Below are 25,024 nucleotides of genomic sequence, written 5' to 3'. Positions count from 1 at the left end.
GTATGTGTTACAGCTCACATTGGCTAATCTCAAAATCTACTAGTAACCCTATTGCTTTCATTGTCATTATGGAAATATTGATTTCAGTTGTTGACAGCCCTCAACAGTGTTGCATGATGTTATCACGGCCTACCTTGTGTTTCACTTGGCTTGTTTGCTATGCAACTGTCGCCTGACTATCAAAGAACACTAATCATTTATTTAACATCTAAATTCAGCACTAATGTCAATTGCACTTTATTAGGGCCTATAGACTGTACACATCTGCCCAAAGAAACTGGTTTACAAATATAATTTCTTAAAATCATTTACTCCGCGTAGGTTCGCTGAACACTCTGCATCTCCCTGCTCCACATTCCTAAAGTTAGTGTCGTCTGTCTGCAGGTGAGTAGCTTAGTTCAAAGAAAAAACACAAAATGATGCTACACCCAAAATCTTTCGAGTGTACAACGTGCATCTAATGAAGGCTTAGAGAAGGTGGCTGTAAAACATTTGGAGATTGCTCCGTCACAGAAAACTGAGGCTGTGGTCAGCTGGATTCATGGGTTTATAGATTATAATAGTGACAAGTACAGACTCAAACTTCTCTGTTTTGTTTAGAGGAAATGGAGCATCAGGGTGGAGTGTCACTTTACAGGGCTTGCTCAAGGTGGAGACTACTTAAAATGGGCCCTGTAGAGTTTTATTGTAAACAAACAAAAGTTATGTGTACATTCAGTTTTACTCACCAAATGGCAACATTTACTTGCTTGAACTTCTCACTCAGTCTTTTTCCATTCTTGACACAACTATTTATGTCGCTTTTCTTGTGAACCAAGTGAAACATTATCCATGCCTTCCAGGAGAGTGTCTGAAAATTCATTTACTCTAAAGCAAATAATCCATTGTTATTAAACCTGGAGCAAACGAACAATAATTATGAGGAACACATCACTACCAAAGGAGAAGCAACTACACAGGCATAGATCAGACTTTTGGTGGCATTTGTCAGCACTTCCTCTTATCTTCACATCGCTCTCTGCAATCTAAAAAGCAAAAGTGACAGCAGCACTGGGAGCAAGACGGCTACATTAGCTGTGCTCACTGGAAAAATATCAAATGTATCATACTCAAAACATTGCCGCAACTGCACTTCTCCCCCATTTAAATCTTTCCCCTCAGAAAGTTTGGTGGGGCCGAGAAGAGGGAAAAGAGGGGGTGGGGTGGTTCAGCAAAAGGGAGTGCATGTGACATCACCAGAAAAAGATCCCACCCAGGAGCAACAATATGTCAAGGCGACACAAACATAAACACGCCATCCGTGGACCATCTTTAGGCAGCAAAGAGTGGTAACGAATTACTCATTCAACGGCTTTGAACAGCCTTTCAGACCAACGTTATAACCAAACCTCCTCTCCTACAAGTTTCATCTAGACATGCAGTAACTAAACATTTACTAGAGTTAACAGCAGCCTGGAGGTACTCTTGTGATATCACTAAACTTTACAGAAGCATGTTGGGCTACCACTTTTTAAAATGCCTGATCTGAATTTGAGCTTCATAGTAAAGGGCACTGTGCAATACAACTTATCACTTGTTGTTGTGTTCCTAAATTCCCTCCTCTGCTTTCATTGGCTCAACAGCATTGGCCTCAGAGGGGAGGAAATTTGTTTCTCTGACCTGTCGCCACCTTCTGTCTTTCCTTCATTCTCCTCCCTGCCTGCATGATCAGGAGCCAGCGCCTATTGATTGTACTTTCTCCCACTATCTCTGTTCCTGCACATTTGTTTCCTGCCCTTCGTTTCATTCTGTCTTGTGTTGATTTATTTATTTTTTGGCCATTACAACACTTACAACTTGTGAGAATCTCCCGGTGAAAAGAATGGTCTTCGTCAAATTGTCAGAAGTACAGATACGTGAATACTTAATGAGATGCGAGTACAGATATACAGTACAGAGCCTTAACACACAAGACACGCACACACACAGGCATATTAAACTTGGCCTTACCAGTCTTACCACATCAATAGGAATTTCTGACAAATATCGCATGCCTCTAAGGTAACAGTAATCTTTGAGCACTCAGGTCCAGAAGCCCTCATAATGAGGTCTTTTCAAAACAACATGTCTGTGCTTGAACCATTTCAGTGTTTCCACCAAGGAACCCATCATCAGTCCAGGGTAATGTCATCACCATGTAAAGCTCATTCGTAGAAGCAATGAGAAGCAAGCAGAGCTTTGAGGTGTGACTTGAGTGAAAAATGTAACTCAGCTATCCCTTAAACAAAAGTATGCACTGCTGGTCATAAGGTTGATCCTCAAGAGACATTCAAAATGAATTGGACAGATGCAAAAGATATTGTGTGCACTACAAGAGGGGAAGTGAGGAAACCAGTTTAACCAGAAAGATAACGAATTGGATTTATTGCCAAGTAGGTTTTCACTTACAAGGAATTTGCTTTGGTATATTGTTGCTACTACAAAAGTAAAGAAATATAAATGGTAAAAAGAAAAAAATTACACTTAAAATATGAAAAAAATTATAAAATGTATATAAAATATATCTGTTTTTGGAATGAAAGAGCTGTACAGTTTGTGCAGGAATGTGCAAAAATGCACAGTATGAAGTATAAGGAATATGTGCAATGTACAGAGACAATAGTCCAAAAGATGTGTGTTAATGTAATGCATATAGACAGATGTGGAGGCTATACGTTAATGTAACGTGTAGTGTCTATGGGAGGAGATCAGAGTCAGTATCAGTCTCATTCTCAGTCTCAGTCATCTGAAACGGTTTGTGTCTGAGGAGGGAGGGGTCAGCTAATTGAAAAATTTAGAATAAAAAACTGTGATTACAACAGAGCAACTTCTATTGAGCTGACAGCACAATAACAAGATTGGTATCAATGTTGTCCTGCTGGATACAAGCTGACAAATGAACTGACGGGGTCACTCGATGTGTTTGCTTTTAGCAACAATGTTTGACATGATGCGAGAGTTGTGTGTAGATTGTGTAATTTCCCCCCGGGGATCAATAAAGTATTTCTGATTCCGTGTGTTTCCGTCAGCCACCACAGTAGATCATGCGTTTTCTTCAAGTTTCAACATCATGTTAGCAAATAAAGTGGAGCTGCAAAGATTAGTCAATCGACTTTTTCGATAATTGATTTTTTTCAAGCAAATTGAATATCTTTGGGTTTTGGGCTGTTGGTCAAACAAAACAAGCAATTTGAAGACGTTGCTTTGGGCTTTGAGACACAACATAATACACAGATTAACAGATTCTCCTTTGTTGGCATGTCATGTTTGTTACCCTCACAGTCTGATTAGGTCAACTTTTAAACTGGTGGAAATGTGGGCCAATTCGTAAAACGTTTTGCCAGCCAAAATTGCAATCATTCACAACAGCCAACAGACCAATCCTGTACATGGCTTCAATTATGCCTCTCATGTTTGACAGCTCATGTTGCTGTTTTTACCTCGATATCCGTGTGTGATACATTCACACAAAATGGTCAAATCTTTGGAGAACAGACATGATATTGCACAACCAGCACACAATGTCGGCCACATAAACTTCAAACAAAGACAATATTCCCCTTCAAAAAACAAAAGTTACGCTTTGTTTGCCTTCTCTCTACCGTGAGTCCTGAGGGTATTGTCCGTGTCTTTATACACAGCTTTTGAAAGAGTAGTATCCCTTTGCAGGTTTTTTTTATCTTGTGATGGGTGAACAACACACTCTCACCTGTATCCCTTTACACCTAGTATACAAACGCCCCGCAGGTATACAATGCAAGGCCAATATTTACACAGCCTGGTTAAAGTGAAAGAGGTTATGGTTAACAATTAACTCTGTATGTTCCCGCTGTGGATTGTTAGACTGAGTTTATACTGTATACTTAGACCAAGCTTCATGAAATATGGTGCTGTGACTCATCCTGCTATTTCTTAGTAACTGTGACCAAATGATTCAACAGTGTTTTAGTGAACACAGAGGGGGTGAAGTTAACCAGACTTTCATCAGCACTGCTGTAGCAATGAAAAGAATTATTTGAGAAGTTCATCATTAACATGTCATTCCAGGTAGAATGTGCTGGTTACAAAATAACACCAATGAAAAATCTTTACAGGTCTGTTATAGGACACGTTTTGTAACTTTAACCCGGGTCTAGATCAAACTTAAAACTCTTGAGTGTCCATTTTATTTAATTGTTTTATTTGGATTTATTTTAAATTTGTATTTCGTCATTTTTGATCTTAACCTTTACTATTGCGTCCAAATTCTGTTTCGGGATGAGCTATTAGAGAAGTCTTGACACTACTCAGGGCAAGAAATCTTGAGAATGCTGAGGTCCGATGACGGCTTTGACAGAGTACAGTTACTGTGAAGCGAGACCACAGGCAGTGAGATCTGATATTTATTTGTGTCATGGAATAATCAATCCGCTAGCCATAACAGCTGACAACAGAAGCTCCAAAACATTACATAACATCCTCCTACTACCGCCGAGAAATTGCACTTCTAATTTTGTCAGATAACTAGACTACAGTTGCTTTCCCATTCTAAATTGGAGGTAAAACAAATGATTAACATTTATTTTTTTCCAGTGTGGGCATTTTAAAGTGTCACTGAACTCTGGTCTCCATGACTAACTATGTTGTTAGTAAACAAATATTTTCATGAAAATTGGCCTTTTCTGTTTTTAAATTTCAAAGAAGTGACTAAATACCTGGACCCCCCCCCCCAATCATTCATTCCTAAATCAATTAAGTTAAAGTTAAATGGCCAGATGCATTTTCCTCTTCTAGTGTGTTACGAAACCACTATATTGATCTGTCATTACATGATATTATTAAGAGGAAAACACAGGGATATGAAAAAGTCTGCAATGCCAAATAAACCTAGTTCAAAATGTGTTTCATCATAGAGGCCTTAGCAACCCCTACTATCACAGAGCAATAGTATATCCAATCAGTCTGTTAATTAAGAGAGCAAGGTGTTTGGCCAAGTGTAAAGATGAGTAAGACCAAAAAAACAAGGGTGGCTCAACAACCACTGTGCAGGTAGGTGCCATCTGCTAATGAGGAAACCACATGTGGCTTTATGAGTCACTTATCTGGATGTCAGGCCCTCACAGTCCCAGAGGACCAACACACACAACTCGCTTCGCCTCTCTGTCGCACAAACACATCAGAAATTATATCTAGGATAGCACACAGGGGTCTTGTTGTCAACAGGGAGTAATTAGTGTGTAGCACAGCATTTAGCCCATCTTTTCATATTATAACTATCCAATATGCAAAGGTCTGTGTCAATAAGGCCGACAGCTTAAGAGACCTGTAATGACTTCTTGTTTGGGCAGAAACTGTATAAAACTGTGGGGGGTTTTTATGGTTGACACTGTTGAATGGTCCTTGAAACCCAGTAACTAAGGCTCAGTTAAAGAGACTGGAGATAGCACATCAATAAATGTTGTGGTGTACTTTCTTTCACACAACACAACACAACACAAAATGCAGGTCTTTCTTGGACTTGAATGTGAACCATACTATTAAAAACACCTTAACATACCCTGATGACTCTCCACTGGCATGTGTTGGGACTTTAGAGACTGAAAAGGTTGTATTTTAGTAGCAATAACTCGCAGAGCACACTGAGTTCTGGTCCTTGCTTTCTTGGTTTCTTTGACCTGCACAATCTCCCATGAAGATGCCATCCACTGTACCCCTTTGATGACCTTAAAACTCCACAGCACTCTGAGAAAATCCACTTTCTCCAACAACGAAAGAAAAAAAAAAAAACACGATCAGCCAGTGGTTTGTCCACTCCTGGATGGAGGTACATTCACATAACTGTAAATCAATAGTACTTTAGTGGTATTAAGACTCACAGACCTTTTCACACGCAACTTCCAGATGCACTCCATGTTTCCAGACTTTTTTTTTTGTTTAAAAAAAACTGCTAGTAGTTGGTGTCTCTATCACATTTACACGTTGTACTTTTTAATATTATATATAATATACATAAATGTAATATATGTGTGGTTTTCCTCCAAGGACACTGGCCTGCACTTGGCCAAAGTCACACCATCTACCCTCAATATAGCATGTTACACTTTGCACTTAAAATAGCCAAACATTAGGGCAGGTCTACCGCAATTAGGGTACTTGTGTGTAGTGTCACACTGGTGTATCATTAAATGCATGTACACCAAACACCCTAAGAAACTAGATTGAATTAAGTGGAATGCAGGTACAACAAGAGTTACTCCAAACAAGTCTGAACAGGGAGATACCCAGCTCAGGTGTAAACAGGCCAGACAATAGCACAAACCACCACTTGCACCATTTAAAATTCCTTACAAAATACTCCAACCCCCCACCCGTCCCCATGTATTTGTCATGCCTAAATCATCCAATGTAATACAGAATCTTACATACACATAATTTCAAACTGTACAAAATTCATTTCAAGTCTGTGTGGCTCTGTCATTTATTCAAACAAAGCTCAGCCAACTAAGATGACATTGCGCTACTTAAAACACTGCCCTTTTGTCCCACAAGTATTATTAAAATTTCATCTCATTTTTTGACATAATTTAATTTCTGAAAAGCACAAAATAGGCTACATCAAAGTGCTACTAGCCTAGATTTCCAAAAAGCAGTTGTAGGCCACAGGAAACTGGGACATCATGCGAGTGGCGGTAAAACTTCATGTGTTTCTAATTATGGCAGAAACGAGATTAAAGCTATTGCATGTTTCTCTGGAGGGAAACCTATGATGGAAATCAAATGATCAATGGCTATTTGCTGACAATAACAATGTAGTACCATACGCTAGAACAGCAAACAGGCCACGCTAATCAGGTAATAACATTATACCCCAGCTGTGGTTTGAGTATTGAGGGTTAAATATGGTGCAGAGGAGCAGATTCATGCATTTGCAAATGTGTAATCGTTTTGGTGAAGACTGTGTCAGAAGACAAACAATGTTTCCCTGTTAGGTATCTGAAGCTGTTTTGACCAGTAACCCGTTTAAAAACAAACTGATACAACTAAATAAATGGTAATTTGCCAGGGATCTACACCCTGTATGAATAACGATGTATTAATGGAGCAATGTTTTGATCCCACAGAGATCTTCTTCAGGCTTTGTCAGGCTAACAAACATAGGCAGGTAATGCAAACTTTGTTTGACTTGGCAGTGACGTGTATCATTTTGGCTCCACTTAAAATTTACCTTGAGGCTAAGTAAGCTAAGTTTACATCATAAAGGGGATAGTTAAAGAATACAAAACAAAACACATAATATTAATCTTTGTAATGGACACAAAGAGGCAAATGGTCCAATATATACTCAGTGGCCAGTTTATTAGATACACCTGTACAGTCTAATGCAATCCAACACAACTGTTCTGCCACAAAGTCTATTTTGTAAAAGACACAAAAAAGATGTTATAACACTGCTGTTGTGTTGCCAGCTCCCCCATTTTACACAGACGTCAATTCGTCTCTGTTACAACATCCACTCAATGGCCGAACAACAATGTCCCCCAATTCAGTAGTTGTACGTTTTATACCGAACGGTGAGGTGGAATAACGGTGCAACACTCCCGCCTTGAACAGGCTGTATGTGACGGGCTATTGACTTTATTGTCCACCTCTGTGGAAATGTGTCTTTGGCTTCTACCAAAATACAGCAAAGGTACATACAATGCACATAACACAGCACACCATTAAAAACATACAGAATATACATTAGTGCAAATGGGAATGTAACAGCAGATAAGTTATATAAATAATACAAGAGTTATATAAATAATACAATATACTAATGGAGCTTTAAACTGTGGCGCATATAACAGGAGCAGATTACTGTGTGGTGCCACCAGGTCACATATATGGTTCTATGTGCTATCTAGCCTCTTAATTTTGCTCTCAAAGTGCCCCAGATTTATGCATTTAATTCTAAAATGTAACAGGGCTGCAACTAACGATTATTTTCATTATCAATTAATCTGACGATTATTTTTACATTTAGTCTTTAAAATGTGAAAAAATATGTTTTTAAATTGCTTCTTTTGTCCAACAGTCCAAAACCCCAAAACTCTAAATTTACTATCAAATGACAAAGAAAAGCAGCAAATCCTTACATTTAAGAATCGATTATCAAAAAAGTTGCCAATTAATTTTCTTTCAATTGACTCATCAGTTAATCCACTAATCGTTGTGGCTCTACAATATACAAAAATTTCTTCCGGGGAGCATTCCCCCAGAACCCCCTACACCTACCACAGTCTCACAAAATCCTGTGGGAAACACTGGAGTGCATAAACTAAAAATCTGTAATGTGTACACTCATTCTTCCCCGTTATCTCTCTCCATCTCCTCTCACGTGTTGCTCTCTCTCTCTCCTCGAGTTGCTGTACAAGTCTCATCTGTCTTCCTCATCCTGTCCTGTTGATATCTGTGTCTCTCCTAATTTCCTGGTGCTCTCCATTTCTCCCTCTCTCTCTCTCTCTGCTTAAAAGAAAATCCAGATCAGACATTTGCACAAGCTGACACTAACATAGAAGTGCAAACATCACTAAGAGGGATGCTAATATAGGTTAGCTAAAGCATATTATATCAGAAGCTCTGATCATCTGAGTCATATCCAGTTAAGCTTTGTGGTTTTCATTCATAAAAATTACATCTCACTCTAATGTAATCAAGTAATCTGCAGCCTATGAACGTAACCAACCAAGAGAAGCAGGAGAGTGTGTAGTCCATCAAGAGTTTGAAAAACATACACATTTGTTTAATTCCAAGTTAAACAAGAAAACAGTGACATGAAAGCACTTTTTCCATGCCAGAGGAAGTTGATGATCCAAGCTACTATTAGGCAATACGTTTGACTGTCAGCTGAGACTGTTTTCCAAGGCTGTGCCTACAGAAAACTCATTGTTTCCACTAGTTGATAGTCTGACATGCTTTGCTTTAGCAATGAGGCCAAACTGCAGCCGGGATGGATGCAGTGCCAACAATAAACCCCATTGACTCTAACATTTTGCCCCCTTGACACTCACTGCAGTCACATTGTTTATGTCTGTGAAAAGTTGCTTTCTCACCAGTTCCTGCTTCACAGAAATCTCCCTGTTTATTTCGATCACTGTCTCTGTTGGCTCATCTGTCTTTCCAGGGAGTTTTACTGTGGCCTTAGCGGATGTTGGGTTAGCGATCATACACAGCATGCTAACGGAGCAGAAGTGTCTTTTTCCAACGACAACAACTGTTCAAACACATCTGTGATCAACCCCCCCCCCCCCCTTCCCAAAAAGGGAAGAGACGTGTCTACAAGACTTTGTGGAAAACAGTGCTGAATCAGGTCGCCTGTTCCGCCCTGTTTTAAGGCGAATAAATGAGGCAAATGTATCACTGCCAAGAGACGCAGAGCAAAAACAAATGTTTGACTTAATACTCTAGGTTAATATTTAGAGAGAAAGAGATCCGCGGAGAAAATATTCGGCGATTCACAGCCACCATAACGTTAGTAGGCACACCTGTGAGATAGCCTTACATGAAAATCATGGCTGACACAGGTGTTTATCGTGCTACAAACACTGCTTTCATTCACACTAAGGCCTCGGCAGCCACTGTATAGTTTGGCTTAAGAGCTTATAGCCTGACCACCTAAAAATAGATAGGCAAACTGGCGTCTTCAGTGTTTTAGCTAGCTAGCGCGCTAGCTAAAATACAGCCTACACTGGGGTCGTGTATTCCTAGCGCGATTTTGGGATAACTGTTAGCTACATTATCGTGGATTTCACGACTGTAACGTGTTCATTTGTATAATTACAAATACAATATTAACATGCTCAATATTTAGCTCGGGTTAAAATGAGCACAGCGCGAACTGAGTGTAGCTTCTCTGCCAATCCCGTTGAATCGGGCTTAACGATAACGGGAAGTGTTTTTTAGTCAACTGATAAAATGTTTCAACACAAGGCCAGTGAGCAGCATTAGTTAGCTAACGTTACGTTGGGCTATACATACAACGTTAAGTAGTGGTATGTCAACTAGCGCATAGGGAGTACGCAGTTTAACGTTATGTTAAAATACCACGGTGTTTAACTCAGAGTTTGTGTTACAGTATAACACATTAACTAACAGTTGCCTTGCCACCACTTGGAGCCAGAGTGTTAACTAACAAACCTCACGTTGAGGGCTCCGCGGTTAGGTAGGTCTGCTGTCGACAAAAGAGTAGAAAGGATATGTGAGAAAAGAGTAGTAAGGGTGTGTGTGTGGTGTAATTACCTTGTCCTCGAAATGTTGAGGGACTTCTCTTCAAATTGTAGCGGGTATGACCGCAATGTGGTACGAATCACTGTGTGAGCCTGTCCGGTGTTTTCATGGATAGGCGGTTGACGCTGGAGAAGCGGGGAGTTCCTTCATGCCGTCATCCGTGCTGCCTTAAAGTACCATCAGGAATATTTTGCTCGGTACTTCAGTGCACATACGACAAAAGACGGAATAAGGTGTGATGGGTCGCAGCAACACACTTTATTTCCAAACACAAAAACACTACGATAAAACTGCACTCTCATAGCACAAGTCTTTGATCTTATTTAGCAAAGTAATGCGCGACGAGACATATTTACGTATTGGAACTCTGAAATCGGGGCACAGTAATCGCAACAGTGACAACTACGCAGAAAATGCAGCGTTGGAACAGCACAACCCAACCCCACTCACTCATCTGAGGCCATCTATTGGTGAAGGTTTGAGTTCGCCAAAGATTTCAAAATTGACACACGCACAGTTTTTGAACTTGTACTATGCTTTGAAAATATAGTGGTACAACAAAAAAAATGTGTGGGGGGGGGGATTACTGTAATCACACCAAAAATAAAGTTTCAGTGTACTGATTATTTAGCGAATTAGATCGGAAAACTAACATGAAAGTACACTGTATATTTCTGTTGTGATGGCTTTACCAAATTTCAGGAGGAGAAATAAGGAAAAAATGGGTGATGTAATGGGTCGGGCAGCAATATGGTTCATAAAAAATGTCACATAAAATAATACATTTTATGCAATCAAGGAAGATAAAACTGTCAATAAGTGTAAAGCAGGACATTCTGGTTCTTTTGAAACAATAACACATGATCAAATCATCATGATACAATTCCACTGTTTATAAAGATTATATTGAATTGAGTAGGGTAGTGGTAGTAGCATAACAAAACATTTCTGATTTGAAGTTTTCAGTCAGAACTTTACAAGCAAAACACCAAAGCTGCACTTGACATTTAAATACATACTTGCACTAATTCTGCTTTTCATTCACGCTGCTTGTGATACCACTGATCAGCTTATACTGCTTGATAAAATAGGATAATTGAGTTGGCATATCTCGGATACCCACTGAGTACATTTTCTTCTGTTTTGTCTGACAGAGGATTCACTGTCTCTATAGGTGACTTTACATCCTTATCAGCTTTAACTGATACATGACTCCTGCATGGATCAACAGTTGATCCGTTGTATTCATCTCTTTGGACGTAATCAGTTTAATTTGAAATAGCCTCTTTTCTGTGTAAAGTATGATTGCACTACTGCGACTCCTACTAATATAAAAAACAGAAATTCTTGTTCTAGGCCCTGACAAGTCATAAAAATCTTTACAACCATGACTTTTATTTTAAAAATCCTACTCCAAAATTCTTGCATTATTTTTGATTCAGCACTCAAGTTTAATAAAAACATTCTTTTAACAGTAGAATATGAGCTTTGTCCAGATTTGAACCAGCTTTGTTTTTGGTTGGCTTCAGGAAAACAGACCAAATGATCCCAGCACTCAATTCCCTTCACCAGCTCCCACTTCACCAGCTCCCACTTCTCTTCAGAATTTACTTTTAGATTCTGTTGTTTATTAAGGTTTTGCATGGACTGGCCACTGCATGGCAGGACCCTCCTGTAGGACACTAATGAGTCAGAATCAGAATCAGAATCAGAAATACTTTATTGATCCCCGGGGGGAAATTGTACAGCACCGGTGCGCCCATTCAAGATTAGAAAGTAGCATAAATTTAGAGCTAAAGTATGTACAAAATAGAAAATAAAGATAAAAATATACACATTTACAGTATTTAAGTGAAAATAAAAGTCAAAAATATATACAATAACAATGTATATGCATGTATATATATATATATATGTGTATATGTATGTATATATATATATATATATATATATATATATATATATATATATATATATATACATATATGTGTGTGTGTGTGTGTGTGTGTGTGTGTGTGTGTATGTATTGCACTGTTATGTATGACATATATGTATTGCACTGGCACATATGAACAGGTGAAGTAGGTCCAGGTTTCCAGTCTCTTTCTTGTCTCTTCTTGTGTCAGTGACACTCAGAGGGAGAAGTTGAACAGTTTGATGGCCACAGGCAGGAATGATTTCCTGTGGCGCTCCGTTGTGCATTTGGGAGGAATGAGTCTCCCACTGAAGCTGCTCTTGTGTCCAACCAGCACGTCATGTCTGCACTGTATTGCCAGATTTTCCTGTGCAGACTTAACCAAAACTGAAAACTGGAATATCAAATAATAGGTACTACAGTAGTAATTAATGAATCATGATAACTAGTAGAATTGAATGGGACACTGGTTAAACAATCAGTGATTATTGAAAAAAATGTTTTTGAATGAAAGAAAATACAAGCTTTTCTTAGTTATTGATATCTGAATGCCTGTGATATTAGCATTGTATGTTAATATCTATGTGTGCCATGTTTAACAGTTTATGACATATTGCAGGTATAGACATCAAATTTCAAGTTGACATTTAAATTAGACTAGTTCATTTTCAGTCCCTGCAAGAATTTAATTATATGTGATGTCAAAATCTACAGATATGGGTCTTGCACTTGTGGAGCTCCTGTACAAATTTCTAAATGTCATCTTGACATTTAGTAACATGAAACAACTAAATACATGTTAATATGCAAGTGCTATATAATATGGTCTAAGTATTAAAATGGGCAGAATATTATGAGTTAAATGAAGTGTAAGGCTGTAGAGCAACAATTAAAAATACACTAAAGTGAAATGCACCTATGAGACTGAAATACTACTAAACAGTATCTCGTGACTGAAATATAACTGGCCGACAAGTGAGACTAAAATCTAAGCATCATTCAGTCAGCTGTTCCACCTTCTTCTTAGGGGAATGAATGAGGCGAAACAGATCTCAAATGTGACCCTGCCAAGAGCTGAAAGCTGTTGAAGTGAAACTACTAGAGCTGTGAGTATTATGATATACCTGGGTAGTTGTGGTAAGAAAGGGCTTATAAAACAACTATGTGTTTACTTTACATTTTAGGACGTGCTGCTGTGAGGAAATAGGGGTAAACAAACTGGACTGGACTATGCTCAGTCCCATTTTTGATAGCGTCACACAGATGTTTTGGGTTTGGAGAAGTTTTGGGGACAGCTGCTTTTCAAGCCTCTTCTTGGATGCATCATGCTGAAATCCGCCGTCTTTCATTTCCTCATCATCTCCTGCTGTTTACTTAATTATGTGAATCCCGAGGACAATCTGGACATACCAGCCATCGCCAGATATTTCAACACAAAAGGGAGGTATGAAGAAGTGAACCCGTATCTCATAGAGGACATACTCGCTGTAAACAGATCAATTTTACAGCTTCCATCTGCACAATGTCAAGAAATTCACCTGACTGCCATAATAAGACACGGCACAAGATACCCGACAACCAAAAACATCAAGGAGATGCAGCAGCTCTACAACATCGTCCTGCACAATGCCTCAGGTGAAGAGAGCTGGCTGCGTGAGATCCAGACCCAGTGGACGATGTGGTACAATGAGGACATGGACGGCCGACTCGTCCAGAAAGGTGTGAACGATCACAGGCATCTGGCCGTCAGGCTGTCAAAGCTGTTCCCCTCTCTGATTTCAGAGGAGAAGCTCCGAGGTGGATTCTTTAAATTCATAACCAGCTCAAAGCACAGGTGTGTCAACAGCACACTGTCCTTCAAGGCAGGACTGACAGAGCTGTGGGCCATCACAGGTATGACCATAATGACATGACACATTATTATTCATTATTCATCACTTTCACTATAATCTGTTCTCTTTCTTTCTACCCAGATAAGGAGTTTGACCATGCAGTGAATGATGCTCTCATGAGGTTTTTTGACCAGTGCACCAGGTTTGTGCAGGAGGTTGATAACAACCCCTCAGCAGTGGTCGAAGTGAACAAGTTCAAGGAGGGACCAGAGATGAGGAGGGTCACAAAGAAGATCGCAGACCGTCTTGGAGTCCCACACAGTCTCATCACACTCGGTTATATCTGCAGAAACACTACCTTTTTACGCTGAGTGTGTTCTCTGCATGTGCTCTAAAGTATTTAGCCTTTATCATAACTCCCAAGGATCTGTGCTCTCACTGGTCCCATGCACAGGGTTTCTTAACTGACTGATCAAGACTATATAGTATGTGTCCCAGGTATATTACAGCTATGAAATGAGTACATTATCAGTTAATCCAAGCATAGTACATCTGTGTCACAGTCTGTAACAGACCATAGACGCAGTGCATATTGATAAGATACTGTATATCAGCTATCCTACATCCACTGGGTGGAGCTGTTTTCTAATTTGGAAGTAGTGAGGCCTCTGCACCAGGTTGTAGTGAATCTTGTCATTTATGGCCTTGAATTAGGTGTCAGAGGCTTTGAAAAAGTGCAGTAATTAAGAAAGCAATGCATACCAGACAAAGTACTTTCTGAGCAACTGTAGTGTTAGTAGATAGTATAGTTTTTGGTGCTTGTAGTGGAAGTATGCGCTCTCCAAGTGCTTTATAGTTTATTTTGAGTAAATCATAGATTTTTATATGGCTGCATTTCATGTGTAATTTCACCACTAAACATTTTGTTCCAACCTGCATCCTCTCTTGCAGATACGACTGAGGCTGCATTTTACTTGTGCGCTTATGAATTTGCAATCAAGGCGGTGAACTCCCCCTGGTGTCAGCTCTTTGACGAGGAAGATGCGAAAGTAGGAGCGATTAGTGGTCAACTGTGTGTAGATTTAATGTCGCAGCAGCATCAAATGCTTCCCTCAACTCAGCTATGATGTTTATGAGGCTGATTACAATCAGCCAGGAGATATTTGCGGGTCAAAAACCTGAACTGCAAGTTAATTTATTTATGGAGTTTATTACAGTGAGAACAAAGGGGATGTTTCCCTGCACAATAGGCCTTTTTCACAGGCCGAGTAGAAAAAGCACAGGTGTTACTAATAACATTAACTATGGCTCTGCTCTATTAGAGTGTTCCAGTAAGCCATGTCAGTGTGACAGTGAGCCAGCATGCACAGTACCAGGACCCATAAACTGAAGCAGCTGAATGGAATTCATCCATCATTAATTTGATCATTTTCACCTGTGCTTTTCCTGCTGTGACATGTTGAAATGTCTACTGTGACACTGCTGAAACAGCGCTACATTCCAAAATGTCTATACTCTGCAACTCTGGCAGCAAATTTGTTATTTCCCCGTCTCAAGTTCATTTATTTATAGAGCTCTTTATCACAAAGTGTAGAACAGGATGTTTTCCTACATAAGCAAGTATTGTTCAAATGTATCACAAGCAAGTCTCATTGGACTATACAGGGATAGGGTAAAAAGAAGCACAGGGTTAGTGTAAGGATTATATTATTTGGCCATAAGGTCACAGCAAAGTGGCAGATGAGCACCTCTAGAGAGCCACTTGGGCCTACCAGAGGACCACTTAGGTCAACCAGGGGCACAGGAATGTACAGATACTCAACCAATTATTGAATCCAACACAAACAGGACAAAGCAAACAAACAGCTCTATTTAAACTGGGTCAGAGGCACTCAGCACCCTCAACATTAGACAAATCATCTGGATATCCTGTTGCTTGTTTCTAGGAAAGGGAGGAGGAATATGAATATTAACTTCGGTGGCTTGTTCCAGGAAGAGTATACATGCATTACCTTCTCTCACACCATTCATTCACAGAGAACCGTAGAGAAAGAGCGTTTTGTGTCTTGTGTTACAAGCTGACCTCACACTCAAAACGAACAGATTGCTATCTTGGGATATTGTTCCTTTTAAAGTCTAAAGCTCACCCACATACAGGCTACCTTTGAACGCTCTGCACCAACAGGTGATGGAGTATGTAAGTGACCTGAGGGAATTCTGGAAAAGAGGCTACGGTCATGATATTAACAGCAAGTCGAGCTGCATTCTTTTCCATGATGTGTTCAGTCGACTGGACAAAGCAGCCAGCGAGACCAAGTGAGGGAACTTTAAATGACCTGCACACCATATGAATGTACTTGCTGAATACTTTAATGAAAACCTTCAAGTGGAATAGATTCAATAATCACTGGTATCATTGGTTTTATCTGCTTCTCCCCCAATCTCGGTTGTTTTACTGTTGTCAAAGGTTAGGTACTCTAAGACTAGTCTGTGTTCTATCTTAAAGTTACAAATATAGACATTTAAACTGAACGCTTATGAAATGCACTCCTTCAGTGTTACAGCAGAAGCTTTGTTAAATTCCTGTCCTGTATGTCAGGTCAGGCCAGCAGGTGACTGAAGCCGTGACAGTCCAGGTCGGCCATGCAGACACCCTGCTGCCACTGCTGACCCTCCTGGGCTTCTTCAAGGACAACGACACCCTGACCTCCACCAACTACGCCACACAGGCCAAACGCTCCTTCCGCACCAGCCACACGTTACCCTATGCAGCTAACTTACTCCTGGTGCTATACGACTGCGGCGGAGGCGACCTGAGACTGCAGCCACTGCTCAATGAGAAGCCCGTGACTTTCCCCGGTTTGACCGACCAGCGGGCCTCCATGCCGCTCTATCAAGACGTCAGAGAACACTACAGGGAACTGCTCCAAGGCTGTGACTTTGAAACTGAGTGTCAGCTGTTCAAGCAACCTGCTTAAGTTTAGGTAGACGGGGTAGATTCTGCAAAAGAAGGCATAGTAGTGGCTTTATTGTGTTCAGTCACAACAATATGCTCCCATCATGAAAGTGTAATGTGAATAAGCATCTTTCTAAATGTTCTGCTTTGGAAATGTTAATTATGGCTGTCTTACATTGAACACTTTGCTGCTTACTGTAATCAACATTCCAGGAAGCATTAACGTGTTTTGTGAAGCACTGAATTAAAGATTGAGATATGACTAAATGTGCTGTTGTTTTTTTGTTTCTTTCCATAGTAAATCAAGAGAAAGAATTATAATATAGAAAATGGTTTAATCAGTTATTAATAATAATAACTTTCAAAAATGAATTCACTTTTGAACTGTTAAAGATGTTTCAATGTGGCTGGAAAAAAAATGTAGTTTATATCAATATGTATGCAACAGTATCTAGATTTTTTAAATAAGGAACAACTTTGAGTTTTTACCAGTGGGTTGACTCACAACCTAAATATTGATTAAATCCAGATTTTAGGCCAGAAAAGTGACTTGTAAAATGTATTTAGGTACCTACTGAAATAGAACTCACTTTTATTATACAGCAATTAATATACAGCAACAAATGACCGGAAAATATGCAGTAGTAGACTGCCAGAGTAATCTTTAGGCACTGATTAAAAGGAAGACAGCTACACCTTCTCATTGAAATAACTGTAAGAGGTAAAATGATCCAATATTTCACACAAAACAGCAAAAATTAACAACGAGTGATAAAATCAAATTCTAATTTGTATAGCAGAACTTTTTCTTCTTTCCTCTCCCATTAATCACCTCACAGCCCCTTAGATTTACCTTGTAATACTTTGGAGGGGCCCCGACTGTACTTCTACTTTCAATAGGACTTTGAATGCAGGTCTTTTACTTGTAATGGAGTATTTTACATGGCGGTATTGGTTTAAATCACCCAGCGCCACAGGACGTTGTAAAGGCCCCTTTAGATCTGAAATGTACATAAACACAAGCAGTGATGTGATTAAAAGTGGTCAATGTCCATTACAGTCTATTACGTAACCTCAGTGTCAGTTGAAGTAAGTTAATCCTCCGTGTACCGGATTGGTTGGTCAGTCCCACATGGACCACGTCACCCTGTTCTGGGTCTGGTAGGTGGGGGGGGGGGTGCATGCGGGGACATACGTACAAGCAACCAGGCTGCATCATGCCTTTTACTTTATGGAATATCATTGTAGTTTATTTCACCACCATTACTGTGCTTTGCTGCTGTTTTCGGAACGATGTGAAGCCTGAGAACAACCCAAACATCCCAGCCATCGCCAAATATTTCAGCACGAAAGGGAGGTACGAGGAAGTGAACCCGTACCTCATAGAGGACATACTCGCTGTAAACAGATCGATTTTACAGCCTCCATCTGCACAATGTCGCGAAATTCACGCGACGGCCATAATAAGGCACGGCACGAGGTACCCGACGACCAAAAACGTGAAGAAGATGCAGAAGCTGTACGAGCTGGTGAAGAGCAGCGCCTCGGGTAAAGAGAGCTGGCTGCGTGAGATCCAGACCCAGTGGACGATGTGGTACAATGAGGACATGGACGGCCGACTCGTCCAGAAAGGTGTGAACGATCACAGGCATCTGGCCGTCAGGCTGTCAAAGCTGTTCCCCTCTCTGATTTCAGAGGAGAAGCTCCGAGGTGGATTCTTTAAATTCATAACCAGCTCAAAGCACAGGTGTGTCAACAGCACACTGTCCTTCAAGGCAGGACTGACAGAGCTGTGGGCCATCACAGGTATGACCATAATGACATGACACATTATTACTCATTATTCATCACTTTCACTATAATCTGTTCTCTTTCTTTCTACCCAGATAAGGAGTTTGACCATGCAGTGAATGATGCTCTCATGAGGTTTTTTGACCAGTGCACCAGGTTTGTGCAGGAGGTTGATAACAACCCCTCAGCTCTGTCAGAGGTGGACAAGTTCAAGGAGGGACCAGAGATGAGGAGGGTCACGGAGAAGATCGCAGACCGCCTCAGAGTCCCGTACAACAACATCACAGCTGGTCAGTGGTGGAGGAAGTAAAATAAAATACTCTATACTGGATACACCATGTGAGCACAAGACAAACTTAAATGATAAAGGTGTTAAAACTAGATTTTGACACTGGGCCCCAATGTGGGACCCAGTTGATGTTTTTGGTGCAATTTCCCAAACAAATTTACAAATGATCAAATTAACCTGTGACTTTTAGGGCCTAGAAAAAGTTGCCCATTTTGTCTGGTTTGTAATACAGCTTTTGTGCTATAACCATATATGTTATTTTATTAAATTATTATCACTAATGCATTGTGTCATTAACATTTACTGTTGTAGTTGGTCTGTACCAATATTTTATTTTATAAACTCTGTTCCTCATGTTCTTCAAAATAACTATAGTTGTCAAATAAATGTAGTGGAGTTGGAGAAGAAAGTAGCATAAAATTAATAGTATCTCAAACCTGTACTTAAGTACAGTATTGAGTAAATTTACTACTTAGTTACATTCCACCATCTGGAGATGGTCAGATTTGTGTAAGGACAATCTTTTCTTGGTTATTGAGTGTGCTGTGTGAATGTTACTCTGATTTATTTACCTTTATTGTAAGTTACGATGTGTGCTCATCCCACACACTAAGTTTCTTAAGTGGATGAATAAGACTCAATATGGATCCTGGGTCTGTTACTTACTGGCAAGAGTTGTTTCTGTCCCCATCGAGTGTATTAGTCCCATATTCCAAGCAAGTAAATGGTCACTTTTTATTCAACGTTCTTGAGTATTTTTTATATTTTAGTTAAATGCATTGACTTTATACAAGTTGCTGATTTTCAGAGGATTTTCCTCAAAAACTGCCCCATTTAAAACCATTCATTATTCAAATCCCACATTTTTGGATGTTCAGTTGACCTGCTGTGCACTGACTAAAAGGTTACAATTAATTGGAAATAATTAATTGAGCGTGTCCCAATTGATTAATGTCTCCATTTTCCCAATAATTAATACTACATTACACAGTATTTTCTAGGAGCCTCCCAATGAATTCACAGATACATTTCAGTTCCTTTCCAGGATACTATAGGAAACTATTGGCCCCCTAAAATAAAGTGTTAGCCAGTAAACCTACTTAAATGCATCTAATGACATTGTAAGCACAAAAATGAGTAGTCACTAAAGTATTAGTTGAGGTAAAGTCAGTAGTCAGTATTGGGTCATATTTCACAGTATTTGCACAGTAGGTGGAGCTGTTTTCTAATTTGAAAGTATTGAAGCTCCACTAGACTGAGCTGACTTTATCTGTGGCCTTTAAAAAGAGTCTCAGGCCTCAAATTGGTGCAATGGCACACCATGATGTGTAAGTTTTTGGATAAATTGGGTCACTTCTTCACTACTTATTAACGTTTTATTGCCACCTTTCCCCTGCAGATATGGCAGAAGCCGCGTTTTACTTGTGTGCTTATGAGTTTGCCATCAAGACCGTGAACTCCCCCTGGTGCCAGCTGTTCGATGAGGTTGATGCACAGGTACGGGCCTCAGCTATTTAATGATTGTAGATTTAATTATGTATGTTAATTAAGATGTTTATGGGTCAGTAAAGGGTTTTAAGTTAGTCTAAATATGATGTTTTCCCACACAAGTAGACACGTTGTCAAAACTGCCCTGGATTTCAGATGCTACATCTTTGGCAGCAAATTTGTGTTTTCTCTTCACTTGTAGACTGTGTGAAGTTAAAGTTACGGGCCTTTTTGTATCACATGTAGTTTGTCTGTAGGAGTAGATGATTTGCTAAAACTTTGTTAAAATGTATCACTAGAAACACAAAGTACCCAACACCACATCAGTCTTAGACCATCAAATCATGCGAGGAACAATGTCCCCAAAGACACTTTAGTCAGGAAAAATATTGAATGTTTAATCTATTTGTTTGCTTTTAAACCTGAATTTGAAAATCTAACCCACACAGGGAGCTGCAAATTAACTTCACCTAGATGCCACATATTACATCCATTGCTTTACTTCTTCCTATGTAATCTGTACTGTCTCATAAATTTATAATAAACAAATGAATACAGTAAATAAAAAGAGAAGAAACGTTTGGAAGGCCAAGTTAGAGAAAGACTCGTGCCTTACCTACTTCTTGTTTTGGAAACAAGTAGGTAAGTATTGAGACATAGAGTCACAAAGAGTGTTTTGTGTCTTGCGTTACAAGCTGACCTAAGGTAGCCTGATATGTTACCTCACATAACAAAAGACTGATTGCTGTTTTTTGGTTTTTTTTGGTCTTCATATAAAGCCCACTCCCCATCCAGACTAGTAATTATGTTAATTATCTGTACCAACAGGTTATGGAGTACGCAAATGACCTAAAGCAATTCTGGAAAAGAGCTTATGGTCACGATATTAACAGCAAGTCGAGCTGCATTCTCTTCCATGATGTGTTCAGTCGATTGGACAAAGCCACCGGCGAGACCAAGTGAGTAAATCCTAAATGGAGGGAGGTATTACTCTGTGTTTTTCTTACTGTGCACAAATCCCATGAAAAGATCAAAACCAAGAATGCGTTAGTCCATGTCAGTCTTTCTGACATCCTTACCCTGTCTTTGGCTCTCAGCCCTGTCAGTATTCGTTCCTACTAAAGACGTAAAAATCGCTAGGCATTTGTTGGGGACTGCACGTCTCTATTTCAATTAATTAACAAGTAGGACTGAAATGATGATTGATTCATCGATAATCAACAGACAATGACAGACAATTAATTGCCAACAATTTTGATAAATAATATTTTAAGTCATTTATCAAGCAACAGGACCAAACATTCACTGTTTCCAGCTTCTCCAATTTGAAGATTTGCACTTTTTCTGTTTGATATGACTGTAAAGTGAATATTTTGGGTTTTTGACCCTTGGAGACCTCCCCCTCACCTGCGGGAACATGTAATGGACATTTTTTACTATTGTCTGACATTTCATAGACTAAACGATTTGCAGAGAGAGTAACTGCAAGATTAATCTACGATGCAAATGAGTTAGTTGCAGCCCTTATGCCATTACATACACATTAATGTCTGTGTCTATCAGTGGTGACAAGAACTGGTACTGACAGGGCCAACGGGGCCATTACCAAAGCTCTGCTGGCCCTGGAGGCTAACCCAAGTCCGAGGCCCCCATTGGTTCCCAGGACATTGGCAAATATCACAAATCTTAACTGTATGAAAGAGTAAATATGCAAGAGCACACTGTGGCACAAGTAAGGAATGCATAGAGAACAAGTAATAACTTGTTAAACTAGACAAGAGCATGCTGTGCTAGACACACACACACAGAACACAGTGTCCTTTCTCTAACAACAAATAATTAACAAATTCTCTTGATATTTTACAAGTGTTACTGCTATTGTGTGTTGTGAGATTTCTCATTAAGTGTGTCTGTGTCATGTTTGTGTTGTTTTGCTGGAGCTCTTGGCAAGAGGCATTGCTTTCCTATATGTTTTTAAGTATCTGGTTAGATATTTGCCATATCCCTTCGTTACTGGTATGCAGACCTAAAATTTGTCCCTCCGCAGAACAATAAGAGTGGTGTAGTCACTTGTCTAACAACTCAGACATTACTTTGTACAAGTTTCATGCAGATGCAGTTTTAATACAATTGGAATTGTAAACAAAACACACAAGAGACAACAACAACAGCCCACAATTTCGCTTCCCTGATTACGGTCAATTTACAATGTCAATTTAAGTAGGCTGTAGAAAAGATTACGCTTAGACTCAAGTTTCTGAAAAAATGTGAGGCCAGAAATAGACATGTTTCATGTGACATCTACTAAGGTTGCAATGATTATTTTCATTACCGATTAATCCATCAATTATTCAATTATTATTATTATTCAGTCAACAAATTGTCTGGGGAAAAAAAGCTCAGAGTCAAATGTCATGCCCTCAAACGTAAGATGTTTTATCAACACTGATTTAAAAAATAACTGGCAACCTAGTTATAGGTTAATAGTTATAATAATAGAAATGTGCCGATTGGTTCAGTATCAGGCTGAATTGACACTTGTGTGGATGTTTTCCAGACTTGTATTTGATATAATATGAAAACTTGATGATGTAATCTGGATAATTTACTTTGACACTTGACATTGTTTTAAACTGATGTTGTATGTTCTGTATGTCAGGTCAGGCCAGCAGGTGACTGAAGCCGTGACAGTCCAGGTCGGCCATGCAGAGACACTGCTGCCACTGCTGACCCTCCTGGGCTTCTCAAAGGACAACGATACCCTGACCTCCACCAACTACGCCACACAGGCCAAACGCTCCTTCCGCACCAGCCACACGTTACCCTATGCAGCTAACTTACTCCTGGTGCTATACGACTGCGGCGGAGGCGACCTGAGACTGCAGCCACTGCTCAATGAGAAGCCCGTGACTTTCCCCGGTTTGAACGACCAGCGGGCCTCCATGCCGCTCTATCAAGACGTCAGAGAACACTACAGGGAACTGCTCCAAGGCTGTGACTTTGAAACTGAGTGTCAGCTGTTCAAGCAACCTGCTTAAGTTTAGGTAGACGGGGTAGATTCTGCAAAAGAAGGCATTGTAGTGGCTTTATTGTGTTTCATTTGCAAGATGGAGTGAGAATTGTGATCCTATTGGGAGCATCTTAGTCTGAATGCTTCTCGTATGTAAACAATGAACATATTGCTGTTTGACCTGGCTTTTTATTTCAATGAAGCAACATGGAAGCACATTCTCCCTTTGTCTTATGCCTAAGAAAAGTTTATGTCTTTGAAACATCCTATGATCCCAGCCTAGGAAATTAATTTCAAGTTCACCTGTACCACTACAGTATTACTACTGCTATATTGCTTATTTTCTCATGGTTTATTTCCATTATTGCACAACTCAGAGCAGGAAATAAAGACTTTATTTTTGCAGTGTACACATTTTATATGTTATATGTTCTACGTCATTTTGTTGTTTCCTGTTTTTCAAGAAGCACTGAAACATTCATCAACACATCAACCCTACTGTCAGTCTTTTGGATACACTTTCTATTAAGGCACCCTTTATACAGAGTGTATAAATTGCAACTAATGGGTTAATGAATCATTTACTAATTCATTACAGATCAGTTCTTAAAAAATTATTGATGACTTACACTTACAACTGTAGACTTGATGGCTTATTAGACCATGAGAAACCCATTTATTAATGGATTTCCATCATGTAGAACTGCATGACTATCAAAAAGAAAAGATAAGCACTTGCCAAATGCCCTTTCACCATTTGGCAATCCAAAAGTTGTTCCTGTTGGATTATAACAGTGTTCTGTGTAAAGCAAATGATTTATTTTACTAAGCATCCATATAGTCAACTATTTACAACGAGTGATTTATTTGAAAGTTGTACCCTTTTGGTAATAATTTCCATTTGTTTTAATTTTCAATTGATTCAGACAGACTTTCGTCATGTTCAAAATTCTACAACTGCAGCCTAATTGCAGTGAAATATAGACATCATGAATTATTGTTGAAGCTAATTATTACCTTTCAAAATTCATACATACCGTAGATATCTAATATGGATAATCAAGCGAATTCATTGCCTTACTTGAACTTTAATTGTTCATTTTACCTTTAACCCTTTACCTTAAAGAACACCTTGGTAACGGCTACTTAGCTACTCATGTCATTATGACTCCCGGTACGTTTAATTGCATGTTTTGGGCATTTATCAAATAGTATGTGCCCTCACGTAAAAAAAAAAAGAAAAAGAACTCGGTTAACTATAAAAGTAAGCTACTTCATTTTGTGTGACCGGCTTCTTAACTTCGGCTGAATAACTGAATCAGTGAAGTGGGGATATTTCTATACAGGAGAGAGTAACCTAAACTTTCTGCCATTTTGCTCCGACAGAATTGAGCTAGCATAACTGACATTAGCTAGCTTTAAAGTTAGCCAGCTGCAGCTGAGACAGTGGTGATTTACGGCTAGCTAATGTGCTTTT

At 39.4% G+C, this 25,024-nt stretch overlaps 2 protein-coding genes across 2 annotated transcripts; both read left to right on the top strand.

The window, feature by feature from the left end:
- Nucleotides 1-13,827: 13,827 nt before the first annotated feature.
- LOC139294372 (multiple inositol polyphosphate phosphatase 1-like) lies at nucleotides 13,828-17,043 on the top strand. The gene is made up of 5 exons (XM_070916243.1): nucleotides 13,828-14,074; nucleotides 14,155-14,349; nucleotides 14,965-15,062; nucleotides 16,199-16,329; nucleotides 16,613-17,043. Exons 1-5 carry the CDS (start codon nucleotides 13,858-13,860, stop codon nucleotides 16,989-16,991), a joined length of 1,020 nt encoding a protein of 339 aa, XP_070772344.1. The 5' UTR covers nucleotides 13,828-13,857; the 3' UTR covers nucleotides 16,992-17,043.
- A 1,402-nt stretch (nucleotides 17,044-18,445) lies between these two features.
- On the top strand, nucleotides 18,446-23,966 carry minpp1a (multiple inositol-polyphosphate phosphatase 1a). The gene is made up of 5 exons (XM_070916049.1): nucleotides 18,446-18,775; nucleotides 18,856-19,050; nucleotides 20,449-20,546; nucleotides 21,366-21,496; nucleotides 23,197-23,966. Exons 1-5 carry the CDS (start codon nucleotides 18,478-18,480, stop codon nucleotides 23,573-23,575), a joined length of 1,101 nt encoding a protein of 366 aa, XP_070772150.1. The 5' UTR covers nucleotides 18,446-18,477; the 3' UTR covers nucleotides 23,576-23,966.
- The last annotated feature ends 1,058 nt before the right edge of the window (nucleotides 23,967-25,024 follow it).

This window comes from Enoplosus armatus, chromosome 12 (assembly GCF_043641665.1).
Source record: "Enoplosus armatus isolate fEnoArm2 chromosome 12, fEnoArm2.hap1, whole genome shotgun sequence".
NCBI classification, from domain to species: Eukaryota; Metazoa; Chordata; class Actinopteri; order Centrarchiformes; family Enoplosidae; genus Enoplosus; species Enoplosus armatus.
Note: the sequence above shows the minus strand (reverse complement) of the source record. Positions and strands in the feature narration are given on the sequence as shown.